General features: G+C 41.4%; 1 protein-coding gene across 1 annotated transcript in view; it reads left to right on the top strand.

Annotated features, from left to right (window-relative positions):
• The window catches only part of LOC122549486 (regulator of G-protein signaling 22-like), a 145,351-nt gene that overhangs the window by 86,629 nt on the left and 43,071 nt on the right, over positions 1-15,651 (top strand). The window contains exon 13 of the mRNA XM_043689345.1: positions 14,552-14,746. Coding sequence (XP_043545280.1) covers positions 14,552-14,746 — 195 coding nt within the window. The remainder of the gene's footprint in view (positions 1-14,551; positions 14,747-15,651) is intronic.

Here is a 15,651-nt window from a genome sequence, read left to right as displayed (position 1 = left end):
TGGACATAATAGAATATATCTGCAATTACAATTATGCATATGCAAATTCACCTCATAGACTTATATTTGTGTGTGCGTGCATGCATGTGAGGGAGGGAGAGAGAGAGAGAAAGTGAGTGTGAGTCCATTTGTTTGTATATGTGCACCTCTCAGGGGATGTATGTGTGTCTGAGAGAGAAGGGGTCTGCATGAGTATGTGAGCATGTGTGCATGTATGTGTATGTGTGTGAGTGTGTCTTAGATTGTATAGTATAGGAGGTCAACTGTAGTTTGACATGAACCCCAGGTCCCAGTTGAGGCCATCCTCATGGGTACCAAACTTGGATTTCAGCCTCTGCTCAGCCATTCTGTGTTGTTGTGTATCCCGAAGTCTTCCTTGGAGGATGGTCACCTGAAGATCCAAGGCCGAATGTCCCTGACCACCAGTGTACCATGTACATGTTCCCATGTGTAATGGTCATATTCATGTCGACACTCTGACACATCTTGCAGTGGTTGACCTGGCAGGGTTGTGTGGTCAGAATCAAAAAGTGTGGTGCTGGAAAAGCACAACTGGTGAGGCAGCATCTGAGAAGCAGAAGAGTCAACATTGTGGTCGATGTTGTCCTGAAGGCTGGGCAGTTTGCTGCAGACAATGGTCTGTTTAAGGTTTGGCGGTTGTTTAAAGGCGAGAAGTGGAGGTGTACGGAAGGTCTTGGCGAGGTGCTCATCCTCATCGATAATGTGTTGCAGGCTGCAAAGAACATGGCATAGTTTCTCCGCTTCTGGGGACACCACCACCATGTATGCGGCAGGTACTCGTGATTCGACCAACATTGTCTATCTCATACGCTGCAGGTGAAGATTTAAGACCCCTCAAGAGAGGCCTCTTGATTTGAGATCTGTCAAAAGAATCAACGAATATGGTCTGTTCAAAAAGCAAGGGTCATTAGTTTATTGAATTAAGGTACCTTAATGCAATTCTATCCAGCAACACAGAGGTTAAGGCTTCTGTGTTCCGTGGTGAAGTTGCGCAATTACATTTGAAAATGACACATTATTTACATGTTTTTAAAGAAATAGTACAGCCTTAATTACAAGAAAAACCAATCACACATAATAAGGTGACATGATTTACAGCAAGTTAATCCAACGGTATTTCCTGAGAAAGGGTTCTTAATTACAAGAGAAGTCCAATCAACTGTAATATGATTGAAGACAGGCTAATCCAATGGTATTCTTTGGAAAAGATATCTTATTTACGTAAATTGTCATGCCATGTATCAGTTCAAGGTTAGTTCGAATGGTCAATTAATGTGTCAGTATTCATTTTATGAAAACTCTATTGTCCTCTTTGAATTTCAGCTTAATTCTGCAAATGAGCAGTACAGGTTCACAGGCCATTTATTAGTATTCTTTTAAATTGAGAAACCATTTTGTGGTAAATAAAAATCTACATATACTTGTTGCCTAAATTCAAATTTTAGATCCTCACAGGCAAGGATGCCCCAAGGCATGGTACATTGTCGAGACTAAGCAGACGCTACGACACCACACAACAATCGCCAGGCAGACATGTTCCCATCCAGTCAGAGAACACTTCAGCGCTCAGGGACATTCGGTCTCGGATCTTCGGGTGACCATCCTCCAAGACAGACTTCAGGATACGTAACCATGCAGAGTGGCCAAGCAGAGGTTGATAGCTAAATTTGGTACCCATGAGGATGGTCTCAACTGGGACCTTGGGTTCATGTCAATGTACAGACACAATCTGCAGGCAGTCAATTCATGTAACATTTTATAAAGTCCTACTTTGAAAATAGAATCTGTCTGATTCAAGATTGGGATATAGACAGACTCTAACCTCACAAGTTTAATGCATTGTCTGAGCTGAGATGCCACCTTTTTTTTTAATAAAACTTTAAGTTATCTCGAGAATGTGACTTGAAAGAACGCCTAGGATTTATATAGTAATGAATCAAAATCTGCAATTGATTCTAAAAGATGAAAGATTTAACAGCAATCTAGGTTTGTCCGATATATTGTATCAGTTGCATCATGACACTGTGATCTTTTGCTATAAATTCTCTGTCTTATGATCCTGCTCACAGCTACCTGATGAAGGAGCAGTGCTCCGAATGCTAGTATTTCCAAATAAACCTTTTGGACTATAACCTGACATTGTGTGATTTTTAACTTTGTCCACCCCACTCCAACACTGGTACCTCCACATCTAAATATTGTGGACTTGGAGGAGTGCAAATGCTCCCAACTATTTCTAACCACACTCTCACTCACCATTCAATTGATTCACTCACCTTGTGGCATTTAACATACCATAGATCTTCATACAAAATATTAGTGAATCTTGACAAAAAAATTAATTTTCTGGGCTTGAAATCTGACTGGATTGCACTCATTCGCCAGCTGTTGAGGGAAGGCAAAGGAATCAAGGGAGTTTAAGTCATCTGAGTGGATGCTGTGGCACGTAAGACCCAATCGTGCTCCTCACCCTTGTGGAATCTGCTCCATCAACAATAATAAAGCTGAAGCTGCACAGGCAATGGAAGGATTTAATTTAAAGAATAAGTGGCTGTTGGCTGAATTAAGACTTGATGTTGATTAAGGTGATGCAAGTTTGAATGTACTGAAGCTTATGAATGGCAGAATTCTGGAGGCATTCAAGGCGAGAATGGAGTTGTGAAGTTTGTGATAGCTAAGGTATAGATGTGCATTTCAGCAGCACAGGAGAGGTGATATACAATCAAGGATGAGTGATGATGTGTCCAGTCATGGAGGTAGTAAAAGAGCATGAAATTTGAAATTTGGCTTAGGATTCGATTGGTCTTAATCTAAGGGAACTGCATGAGATACAGAGGGCACTGCATGCAGAGATCTATGGTAAGGAATAGAATTTTAGATTGGTGTTAACCATTACAGTTTCAGCCCTGTTGATGTAATGTTGAAGGAAACAATTCCTGCTTCAGCACTTGGTGAAGCTGGGTGTCAGTGTACAGTGAATGTATACGTACAGATGCCAAATTATAGAATCTTGATGGTGTATGTTTCTTTAGACGCAGGTCAAAAAATACCATGACGTTCCATGTGATACTAAGTTAGATGACCTGCTGCAGGCCCTGCACAATGAAAGCAGAACTGGACACTACTTCACACGTTTTTGTGAAAAAACAGGGAATACAGTAAGTGAGATAAACCTCAGATTATTGGACACTTGGGTAATTTATTCTTCGATTTTAACTCATCCTGGGAACAGAGCTAATATCTTACTTTCATTACTCATTGAAAATCAATGTAAACACCACTTTCAAATTGGCAGATTAGAATCATTGATTGATGCAGCAAAGATGAAGTCCATTTGATCATCATGCCCATGCTAATTCTATGGAAGAGCTGCTCCTTGCACTTTCCTCACAATCCTATATATTTTCACTTCTAGAATCTGTCCAATTCCTTTTTGAATCTGCTTCCATCATCTTTTTAGCAGAGAATTCCAAATTGCAATCACTCACTTCTTTTTATCTATCTTCTTTTCCTATTTTCTACATATTTTCCTTCTTTTTTCCTGGGATGTGGGTGTCATTGGCAATGGTGAGTATTTGTTGTCCATGCTTAATTACCTTTGAATGACTTGTTAGATCATTTACAGAGTGCAGTAAATAGTTAAGTGCATTGCTGTGGGTCTGGAGTTACATCTAGGTCAAGTATGGATGACAGATTTCTTTCCCTAAAAGATATCAGTGAACCAGACTTTTTAATTGACAATTGATAGTAATTTCATGGTTACCATTACAGAGACTAGCTTTTAATTTCAGATTTTATTGAATTCAAATTTCATCATCTGCCATTGTGGAATTTGAGCCCATTTATCCAGAGCCTTAGTGTGAGGCTGTGGAGGGCTGGTCCAGTGATATTAACACTGCATGATTGTTCCCGACAATATCTGTGTCCTCTGGCTAATGATGCTCCTGCCACGTTGTGTTCTTCTTTCAGAATCAAATAGCCATTCAGAATTGCTAGAAACAAGTCATTGCCATGTAGAATATTAACTAACATTCCTTCCTATCTTGCAGTTATGGAGGAATAGTGTGAGCCTGTGGTTTGACCTGAAAGAGTATCAGCGACTGTTTTATGCGGAAATCTTTCAACCTTTTAAACTCAAGAGACAAGCTCAGGCAAGCCAAGAAATTCTTGCTGTTTTGATGATCATCATACCTTGGTGGCGTATAGAATATGCCAGAATTGTAAAGAGAAGGATAAGGGGACCAATAGTATTATAATAGACAGCATGATTGTAACCCCAAAAAGGGAAGGGTTCTTGATGCATGAAATATTAAAATTTGTAAACTTCCAAAAGTGGACTCAAACCCTGTTCAAGCCAATCACTTCTGAACTTCACTGAATTGAGGGGGGGGATTGTGTCTGACCAATTTATTCCTTATTTAAATATTTTAATGAGACTGTTTGCTTCAGATTTTATTTTGCTTTCTTCTTTAATGTTAGCTGGCTACCCAACTACAAGGGAGACAAGAACATAGAACACAGAATCTGACAGTGTGAAACAGGCCCTTCAGCCCAACGAGTCCACACCGACCCTCCAAAGAGGAACCCACCCAGATCGATTCCCCTACATTTACCCCTGACTAATGCGCCTAATCTACACATTCTTGAACACTATGGACAATTTAGCATATCCAATTCATCTAACTTGCACATCTTTGGACTGTGGGAGGAAACCCACGCAGACATGGGGAGAATGTGCAAACTCCACGCAAAAGTCAGCATGGAAAAGATAAATGCCTTTTTCCATATCTGCTTTATGCTGGGAATGGTTAGTCCTTGCCTTTCAAGCTAGCCTGTTTCATTTCACACAAATAACCTCTCCCTACAATCAGGTACCCTTCCCAAATTTTTATCTGTGCTCCTGAACAGTCCCTTTAAGATTGCCATGAGCTAAGTAAAGGCACATCTTAAAGCGACCAGTGCTGATGTGTGGCCTGGTAGGTACTGCACAACAATTCTCAATTCCACAGTTATGCCCCATGCAGCTGAAAGGGAATGTCACTCCCTAAATCTTCAATCCTCACTGTAGATTCAGTCTGTATGTTGATATTACGACCATCAAAATGCTTGTCTATTATTTATGAATCAAAGTGATTATTCACAACACAAAACAGCCCCTACACATGCAAATACATGGTCCATGATGTTAGCTACTGCAAAAGGCCATAAGAAGTGCACTAATGGCACCATGCCAAGATATGCCTGCATATGCATGTAGCCTCCCCTCGTGCAAGGATGCGAGGGCTAGAGAGGCTGGGGCTGACCACGGTACCTTCCCCTTCTTGGCTCTGTCTGCAGAATGGGCTTCTTTAATAACTGCTGTTCTTCAGTGATCACCCTGCCATCACTCCTGGCTACCCAGCTATCTCCAGCCTCCATGCTGCCTTTGGAGGGGCCCTTTCTGGAGCTAGGAGGCCATAGCTGAGAGCTGCACCTGCTACTCACCTGCCAGGGGTTACACATGCTCTTCACTACACCCCTGCCTCCCTAAAATCATTGTTGTTGAAGAAGGAGTGATCCAGAAGTATGTTGAAACATGATTATCATTTTCCAGTTAGAGACTGCACTGTGTATCCTCCAGTTACGTTGTTGCTGTGTGTTTAACAGCCTGATATCCATATGTTAAGTTAGGCAGCAGAAGATTTTCAGGGATTTTAGAGTTATATACTCATAGAGATGTACAGCACGGATACAGACCCTTCGATCTAACCCGTCCATGCCGACCAGATATCCCAACCCAATCTAGTTCCACCTGCCAGCATCGGCCCATATCCCTCCAAATCCTTCCTATTCATATAACCATCCAGATGCCTTTTAAATGTTGCAATTGTACCAACCTCTACCACTTCCTCTGACAGCCCATTCCACACACGCACCACCGTCTGCATGAAAACGTTGCCCCCTAGGTCTCTTCTATGTCTTTCCCCTCTCACCCTAAACCTATGCCGTCTAGTTCTGGACTCCCCAACCCCAGGGAAAAAACCTTGTCTATCTATCCTATCTATGCCCCTCATGGTTTTATAAACCTCTATAAAGTCACCCCTCAGCCTCTGATGCTCTAGGGAAAACAGCCGTAGCCTATTCAACCTCTCCCTTTAGCTCAAATTCTCCAACCCTGGCAACATTCTTGTAAATCTTTTCTGAACCCTTTCAAGTTTCATAACATCTTTCTGATAGGAAGGAAACCAGAATTGCACATAAATTTCCCAAAATGCAGCACCTCACATTTATGTAAATTAAACTCTATCTGCCACTCCTCAGCCCATTGGCTCATCTGCTCAGGATCCTGTTGGAATCCAAGGTAACCTTCTTCACTGTCCACTACATCTCCAATTTTGATGTCATCTGCAAACCTACTAACTATACCTCTTAAGCTCACATCCAAATCATTTATATAAATGACGAAAAGTAGTGGACCCAGCACCGATCCTTGTGGCACTCTACTGGTCACAGGTCTCCAATCTGAAAAACAACCCTCCACCACGAGCCTCTATCTTCTACCTTTGAGCCAGTTCTGTATCCTGTTTTACAAGGGTCTGATTGTAAAATGAAGATTTAGCACAAAACAAGCTTGCATCTTTCCCTGTCTAGAAATCAACTCCCTATGGGGAAGAACCCAACTCTTCATTTTTTCATTAACCTGTTCAGAGTTGTCATGACACACTTCTGAAGCAAGTGGGACTTCAACCTAGGCATTTTGGCACACAGGTAGGGGCTCTACCACTGTACTAAATGTGCGTTAAGAACCCAACTAGTTTCTTTATATCCAAAGTGCTTTTACAGACAACAAAATAGCTTTTCCCACCATCAAACCCCCCATTGTACCTTCCACCTATTATCCACCACCATTAAATCATTCATGTTTTCCAATTAATCAAAGTATGCAAAGACCCAGCTTTTACATATTTTCCTAACTAACCTGTTCAGAGATGTAATTAATGCCTCTAAAGCAGGTGGGATTTGAGCCCAGCGTTCCTGGCTCAGGGGTAGAGATACTACCATTAGATCACAAGATCCTATTTTAAGAAAACAGTTTTTTTCTATTATCAGAAATTATCTTACTCAATGTTTTTTCAGTCACCAAATCACCCATGGTGTTTTTTTCAGTCATCATGTTTTCCAATTAATTAATGTGCAAAGCCCATTAAGGGAAATGTAAGAACCCAGCTCATTTTTTAATATCTGACTTGACGTGCTCTTGCACTTTTACCCCCTCTGTCACCAAATCATTCGCAGCATCTCTTCATCTATTAACCAAGAAACCAGCTATTGGACATTTACTAATCAACCTGTTCAGAGATATTATTACACATCTCTGGAGCAAGACTTCGATGTGGGTTTTGGTATTTCTTTCATCCATTAACCACCACCAGTAAATCACCTGTGTTTCCAATTGAATAATTTATGTGCAAAGCCCGTTAAGGGCAATATAGAATTAGAATTAGCCTTTATGAATTAGAATTAGAAGCACCAAAGGTCGGAAGAGGTAGGGAGCTAAATCAAAATAGAGTTGGAAGGGGAAGATTACAGTTTATTTTTACTTATAACAGAAGTGCTCTTACACACAACTGAATGGCTTTCCCACCAGCAAATCACCGTGACTTTATTTTTCCTTTCTTTAAGTATCAACCGCCACCAGTAAATCACCCATGTAGCCAATTAGATATTTACATGCAACGCTCATTATAAACAATGCAAACCATCAACAGAAGGTAGGGAGACCGAGAAGGGACTAAATCAAAATGGAGTTGGAGAAAGAAATAAAGCATTGAATCCTCTCTCCTGGTGCCCATTTCTCTCGAAAGGCCTGGAGAGCATTGGTGGACACTGTGTGCTTCCTCTCCAATGACTTCTGGCAGAATCCAACCCTTTTTTTATTATTAGCTTACTTTTCTAATCAGCCTGTGCAGAGATCTTATTATACACGAAATCAAGAACAGTGATTGCTAGAAAATTGCAGCAGGTCTGACAGCATCTGTGGACAGAAATCAGAGTTAATGTTTCAGGTTAAGTGACCCTTTTTCAAAATTGATGGTAGCTAGGAAAATGCTGTTTTTATGTAGAAGATGGACGGGTGAGGGTAAGGTGTAAACAATAGGTGGAGATAGAGCCCAAAGAGAGAGAAGAACAGTTGGGCAGACAAAGGAGTGGATAATGGTCAGCCTAGGAGAATGAATGCTGCTAATGGGGCTTGTTAGTGGCTAACAGTGGTTGTGTGTTATAGCAGACCATGTGATAACAAGGCCTGGTGTATAGGGTGATTTGGAAGGTTACATTGTACTTTGCTCAAAAACTGCATGCATTCATGTAGAACTCTGAGCTCAAAAACTGCATGAATTCATGTAAAACTCCATTATCTCACTTTTTAGATTAGAATCAATCTAAACACCATGGCATAGACAGAGAACACAGGGGGCTAACACCTTCAACATATTGTCTAGCTATCACCATTGTTAACAGCTAACCTGAGAATGCAACTTTTTTAAAAAACGTTTCGTAATTTACACATGAAAAAAGTGAAACTATCATGGTATCCAAACAGATGAAAGATTTAACAGACAATCAATTTTTCAATATATAATTTCAGTTACATCACACTGTAAATTTTTGCTATAAATTCTGTGTGTTAGGATTGAGCCCTCCACTATCGTCTGATGAAGGAGTGACGCTCTGAAAGCTAGTGTGCTTCCAATTAAACCTGTTGGACTATAACCTGGTGTAGTGTGATTTTTAATTGGTGTATAGGGGTTGGGGTAAGGATATGGGAGAAGTTGTTTGAAGTTCTAAAACTGTTGAACTCAATATTGCGTCCAGAAGGCTGTAGTGAAAAATAAGGTGCTGTTTCTTCCAGCTTGCACTGAGCTTCGCTGGAGCATTGCAGCAAGCTTGAGACAGAGATATTGGCCAGGGAACAAGATAGTGTGTTGAAGTGTCAGGCAACTGGAACTCAGGGTCTTTTTTACAGACAGAATGTAGGTGTTCTGTGACATGGTCAGTCAGTTTACTTTTGTTTTTCCAGGGTAGAGCAGACCACGTTGTAACCACTGAATGCAGTTGACTAGATTGAATGAAGTGCAGATAAATCACTTGGGCCCTTGGATACTGAGGACAGAGGAAGTAAATGGGCATGTGTTACACCTCACCTTCTGCAGTTGCAGAGGAAAGTGCTATAGAACTCTGAGGTGGAGTGGGTGGTGGGAGTGAAGGAGGAATTGGCCAGGGTATGGTCCTCTGGAAGACTGACAAGGGAGGGGAGGGGAATTAAGTGTCTTGTGGTGGCATCCCACTGGAGGTGGCTAATGGTCCTCTGGATGTGGATGCTGGTGGGATGGTGGGTGAGGATAAGGGGGACCTTACTGCTGTTGTAGGAGGGAAGAGATGACTGAAGTGCGGGAGATGTGTCGGACCCAGCTGAGGGCACTGTCAATTCTGGTGCTGGTTAGTCATAAAACCATAAGTAATAGGAGCAGAAATTAAGTCATTCAGCTGATTGAGTCTGCTTCGCCATTCAATCATGGCTTTCTCCTCGTAACCCTTAATCCCCTTGATACTCAAGAACCTATCTATCTCAGTCTTAAATATACTCAATGACCTGGCCTCCACAGCCTTCAGTGGCAATGAATTCCATAGATTCACCACTCTCTGACTGAAGAAGTTTCTCTTTATCTCTGTTCTAAAAGGTATCCCCTTAACTTTCGGGTCCTGGTCTCTCCTACCAATGGAAATAACTTCCCAATATCTACTCTCTCCAGGCCTTTCAGTATTCTGTATGTTTCAATTAAATCCTCTCCCTCACTCTTCTTAACTCCATCGAGTATAAACCCAGAGTCCTCAAACATTCCTCATATGTTAAGCTTTTCATTCCTGTGACTGTTCTCGTGAACCTCCTCTGAACATGCTGCAGGGCCACTATATCCTTCCTGAGATAAGGGGCCCAAAACTGTGCACAATACTCCAAGGGGCATGGCCAGAACCTTACAGAGCCTCAGAAATAAATCCCTGCTTTATATTCAAGTCCTCTCAAAATAAATGCCTTCATTGCATTTGCCTTCCTAACTACTGACTCAACCTGCAAGTTTATCTTGAGATAATTCTGGACTAGAACTCCCAGTCTCTTTGCACTTCTGACTTCTGAATATTCACCCAATTTTGAAAATAGTCCATACCTCTATTCTTCCTACCAAAGTGCATGACTTCACACTTTCCCTTGTTGTACTCCTTCTGCCACTTCTTTGCCCACTCTCCTAACCTGTCCATAACCTTCTGCAGCCTCCCCACCTCCTCTATACTACCTGCCCCTCTACCTATCTTTTTATCATCTGCAAACTTAGCCAGAATCCCTCAGTTTCTTCATCTAGATCATTAATGTATAAAGTGAAAGGTTGTGGTCCCAACACTGAGCCTCATGGAACACCACTTGTCACCAGCTGCCATCTTGAGAAGGACCCTTTTAACCCCACTCTCTGCTTTCTGCCAGATAGCCAAGCTTCTAGCCATGCTAGTACCTTGCCTCTAACACTATGGGCCCTTATCTTACTCAGTAGCCTCCTGTGCAGCATCTTGTCACAGGTCTTCTTGAAGTCCAGATTGATAACATCCATCGGCTCTCCTTGGTCTAACCTGCTCATCACTTCTTCAAAGAGTTCTAGAAAATTTTTCAAGCATGACCTCCCCTTGATGAAACTATACTGACTACCTTATTTTACCATACACTGCCATGTATTCAGAAATCTCATCCTTCACATTGGATTCCACGATCTTACCCATGAGCAAGGTTATGCTAATCATTCTGTAATTTTCCATCTTTTGCTTTACTCCCTTTTTACACAGGGGTATCACACTAGTGATTTTCCAATCCTCCAGGACTCATTCCGCATTCTAGAAATTCTTGAAAGATCACCACTAATGCCTCAACACAATGCGTCAGCTATCTCCCTTAGAACCCTCACTCCTGCATTTTTGAGATATCACTCATTTCTTCCATTATAAAAACTGACGCAAAGTCATTATTCAGTTCCTCAACCATTTCCTTGTTGCTTACTACTATTTCTCCAGTATCCTTTTCCAGTGGCCCAATGCCCACTTTTGCCTCTCTTTTGCTCTTTATATTTCTAAAGAAACACTTCCAATCTTTCTTGATATTACTGGCTAGCTTACCCTCATATTTAATCTTCTCCCTCCTTATTTTTTTTTTGTTGCCCTCTGTTGGTCTTTGTAAGCTTCCCAATCCTCTGGTTTCTACTGCCCTTCACCACATTATATGTTTTCTCTTTTGCTTTTTTGCTATCCCTGACTTCCCTAGTCAGCCGTGGTTGCCTCATCCTCCCTGTTGAAAATGTGTTGCTGGAAAAGTGCAGCAGGTCAGGCAGCATCCAAGGAGCAGGAGAATTGACGTTTTGGGCATGAGCCCTTCTTCAGGAAGAAGGGCTCATGCCTGAAACGTCGATTCTCCTCCTCCTAGGATGCTGCCTGACTTGCTGCGCTTTTCTAGCAACACATTTTCAGCTCTGATCTCCAGCATCTGCAGTCCTCACTTCATCCTCCCTGTATCATGCTTCTTTTCCCTCAGGATGAATCTCTGCTGTGTCTCCTGAATTACTGCCAGAAACTCCTGCCACTACTATTCCACTGTCCTTCCTGCTAGGCTCCTCTTCCAGCCAATTCTACCCAGCTCTTCCCTCATGCTGCTGTAGTTGCCTTTATTTAGCTGTAATATTGTTAATTCTGCTTCTATCTTCTCCCTCTCAAATTGCAGAGTAAATTCAATCTTATTATGATTACTACCTCCTCACGGCTCCTTCATCTTGAGCTCCCTTATGAAGTCTGCCTTATTGACAACACTAAATCCAGTATTACTTGTTCCCTAGTTGGCTCCACCACAAGCTGTTCCAAAAAAAATCTCATAGACATTTAACAATTTCCTTTTCTTGCAATCCACTACCAACCTGACTTTCCCTGTCCACCTGCATATTGAAATCTCCCATGATCACTGTAATTTTGCATTTCCTACACCTCTTTTCTATCTCCTGGTGTATCTTGTGCCCCAGCTCCTGACTACTGTTTGGAGGCCCATAAGTAACTCCAACTATGGTTTATTTTAACTTTGCGGTTCCTCAATGCTAGCCATACAGATTGTACACCACCTGACCCTACTTTATTTCTTACTATTGATTTAATTTCATTTCTTACTAATAAGGCAATCCCACCCCCACTGCCCATCTTTTCGATTGGATGTATATCCTTGAATATTCAGCTTCCAACCCTGATCCCTTTGCAGCCACATCTCCGTGATGCCCACCATATCATACCTGCCAATTTCAATCTGCGCCACAAGCTTATTTACCTTATTGCTTATACTGCGTGCATTCAGATATAACACCTTCAGTCCTGTACTAACTATCCATCTTCTCATTGTCATTCATTTGTCCAGTGTTCTTGAAGTTTAATTATTAATATTTTCCATACACTCTGTTCTATTTGTGTCTGTGCTAGAGATTTTAATAACCTCTCCTTAGTTCTGCAGTCCTATCTCATCCTTTATTTTGGGTTTTCTAATTTCCCCTATAACTGAATCCTCCCCCTACTATTTAGGTTAAAGCCCTGTCTACAGCCTTAGCTATGCGATTCACTAGGACTCTGGCCCCAGCACGGTTCAGATGAAGACCATCCCATCAGAACAGGTCCCTTCCTCCCAGTCCTGGTGCCAATGTTCCATGCATTCAAACCCATTTCTCCCACACCAATCTTTGAGCCATGCATTTACCTGCTTAATATTATTGACCCTGTACCAAGTAACTCATGGCTCAGGCAGCAATCCAGAGATTATTTCCTTTTCGGTTCTGCTTTCTAAATTAGGTCCTAGCTGTTCATACCCCCTTAGCAGAACCTCTGCCCTAGGTAGATCTACGTCATTGGTATCTATGTGGACCACGACCACAGAATCGTTAACCCCCTTCTACAAGTTCCTCTGTAGCCCAGATGAGGTATCCCGAACCTAAGCACCAGGCATTCAACACAACCTTTGGGACTCTCGATCCTGGTCACAAAGAACAGTGATTATGCCTCTAACTATATTGTCCCCAATTACAATTTTTCTCTTCTCTTCCCCCACTTGAATGGCTCCCTGCACCATGGTGCTGTGGTCAGTTGGTTCATCCCCCCAGCAGTCCCCATTCCTGTCCACACAGGAAGCAAGACTCTTGAACTCTTAATCCTCAGTTGAGGAAGAATGTGGACATTTTGGAGGTGCCCTTGTTGAAATTGGCGTCATCAGAGCAGATGCAACAGAAACAGAGGAATTGTGAGAATGGAATAGAATCTTTCCAGGAAACAGAATGTGAGGATGTATACTCAAGGTTACTGTAGAAATCGGTTGGCTTGGAATGGATATTTGTGGCCAGCTTATCTTCTGAAATGGAAACAGAAATAACAAGGAAAAGAAAGGAAGAGTCAAAGCTGGACCAAGTGAAAGTGAGAACGGGGTGAAACTTGGGAGTGAAATTGATAAATTTTTCCAATTCCGAGAGAGGAAAGCAGCATCAATGATATCATCGATATACTGGAGAAATAATTGTGGGTGGCGGCCAGAATAGGATTGGAATGAGGAATGTTCCATGTACCCCGCAAAGGCATAACTGGTGCCCATGGCCTGAAGTTACACACCTCAGGAGCAGCTGCACCTCAAACCTGCGCCTTCTGATCCAGCAGTAGGGACTTTACCACTATATCATAAGAGGGCCCTAAAAATTACAAATTGCACTTGAGCCAAGTTGAAATTGAACTTACAAACTTCCGACCTGTAGTCCATTGCTCCACTAGCCCCATCTATAGAGTTCAAATCTTGAGTACAAAGTCCAATGAGCATCATCTGCTTTTAATCAACTCTGGAGCTGTTCTGTTTTACCTTGACATGGACCTCCATTTCCAATGTTGGTGCTTTGTGCCTGCACAGTAAACTCCTGTTCTGTGGTAGGGCACAATTATAGAGATGCACAGTTATGGAATTATACACACTTCTATTATTACCAAATGACATCAGCTTTCTCTTTGCACATGTGTACTGTTTTCACCACTCAGAGATGGCATCTATGTGTTTATCAGTCTTTATGAGTCAGGACTAACTCTGCAATCCAAGAGTAAATATTATCATTTATGATGAAAATGCAAATTGTTTGTACCATTTCAAAAAAACCCCACTAATATCCAGTAGTTGGGTATTGAGTTTCTGTGCTGCAAAAGGTTAATATGAATATGTAAATAAGATAGTCTACTTCATTGTTGGCAAATGGTGTAACACAATTACTGGAAACCTGTTCTCTCCAGCAGCGTTGTGATAGAGGTGAAGTACTGTCCTATACATAGTTAATATTTATTATGAGAATTTAAAAAACAATTATTTGCCAACAATCAAGACTCTTGCAATCTTAATAATTAGAATAACAGCATTTCCATCAGCAAACTGACATTTCCATGATTCGTTCACTTGTTTCAGTTCATTTTTGCAACATACACTATTGAAGAGGCCCCAGCAGACATCCAAATGGATGCAGAGAACAAGAAAGAGATCTATAGCAAACTAGATCCACCATTTGAAGAGCTCTTTGATCAATTAGAGGAACACATTCTTATCTTGCTACTGGTGCCTTGGATCCAAATGATTGAAGCGGAAATGGCAAGTTATAGTAAGGTAGGTCAATACATCCAACTGCTTTCTTGGATGAGTTTTTCCAAATGGTCCATTTCATTTTTTTACTCAGTATTGTATCAGATACATATGCTTTAACACCCCACATTTTATATTTGTTCTTTTTTCTCCATATCATAAACAATTTTGTGAAAGGCAAAATGGGCAGAGATGTGTTCTGTAGTCAACCAGCAGCGACAGTGTGACAGTGTAGGTACTCAGAGCCCTCCTTATGATGAAACGGCTGCTCTCCAACTGCCAATATGACTGAAATGAGCTTTGAATGCATAATGCTCAGAGACTCACTAGTAAGTCTGTACATGTTAATGGCTTATTTAAAGGGTCACAATATATGATCTCTGGAGTCAGATCTGGAGAGAGATGGTTTTTGTTGAGGTTCATCCCAAGCAGCTCCATGATGTAGGACTCTGCTCTATGGTCTGTTCCCTGGGATGCACACTGAGACAAAGATCTGGAGGATCATCAACCAGTAAAAGATGTTTTATGGTCTGCCCAAAACTCCAAGGTATTCCAGTGTAAAGGGTTGACTATGATTGTGTGCTGCAGACTGGCACATTCCAAAGCCCAGGGCTACATGCTATAGGATGCAGCTTGGGGCTGCCAACGCTGATGTCTTTCTGCCAAAGTATAGCAGAAATCAGTTGTCAGACCCCTCAAAATAAATATTTTGTAAATACTTTCTTCCTCTATCGTATAAAACAGCCTTGTTATTTGCACAGTAGATCTGTGTGATGTAAAATTCCAATGTATCATTTCTGTTTCTTTTTCCTTGTTGGAAAGGTTGTGCAGAACAGAATGATAACCTTTTGTATATACTGTACTTATACATTATTTGTAAGAAAAATCATCTATATGTTTGCAAATCAAAAAATGTCCTCTGAGGAAGA

The sequence above is a fragment of the Chiloscyllium plagiosum genome, chromosome 4, assembly GCF_004010195.1.
Source record: "Chiloscyllium plagiosum isolate BGI_BamShark_2017 chromosome 4, ASM401019v2, whole genome shotgun sequence".
Lineage (NCBI taxonomy): Eukaryota > Metazoa > Chordata > Chondrichthyes > Orectolobiformes > Hemiscylliidae > Chiloscyllium > Chiloscyllium plagiosum.
The sequence above is the reverse complement of the archived record's forward strand: the minus strand, read 5'-3'. Positions and strand labels throughout refer to the sequence as shown.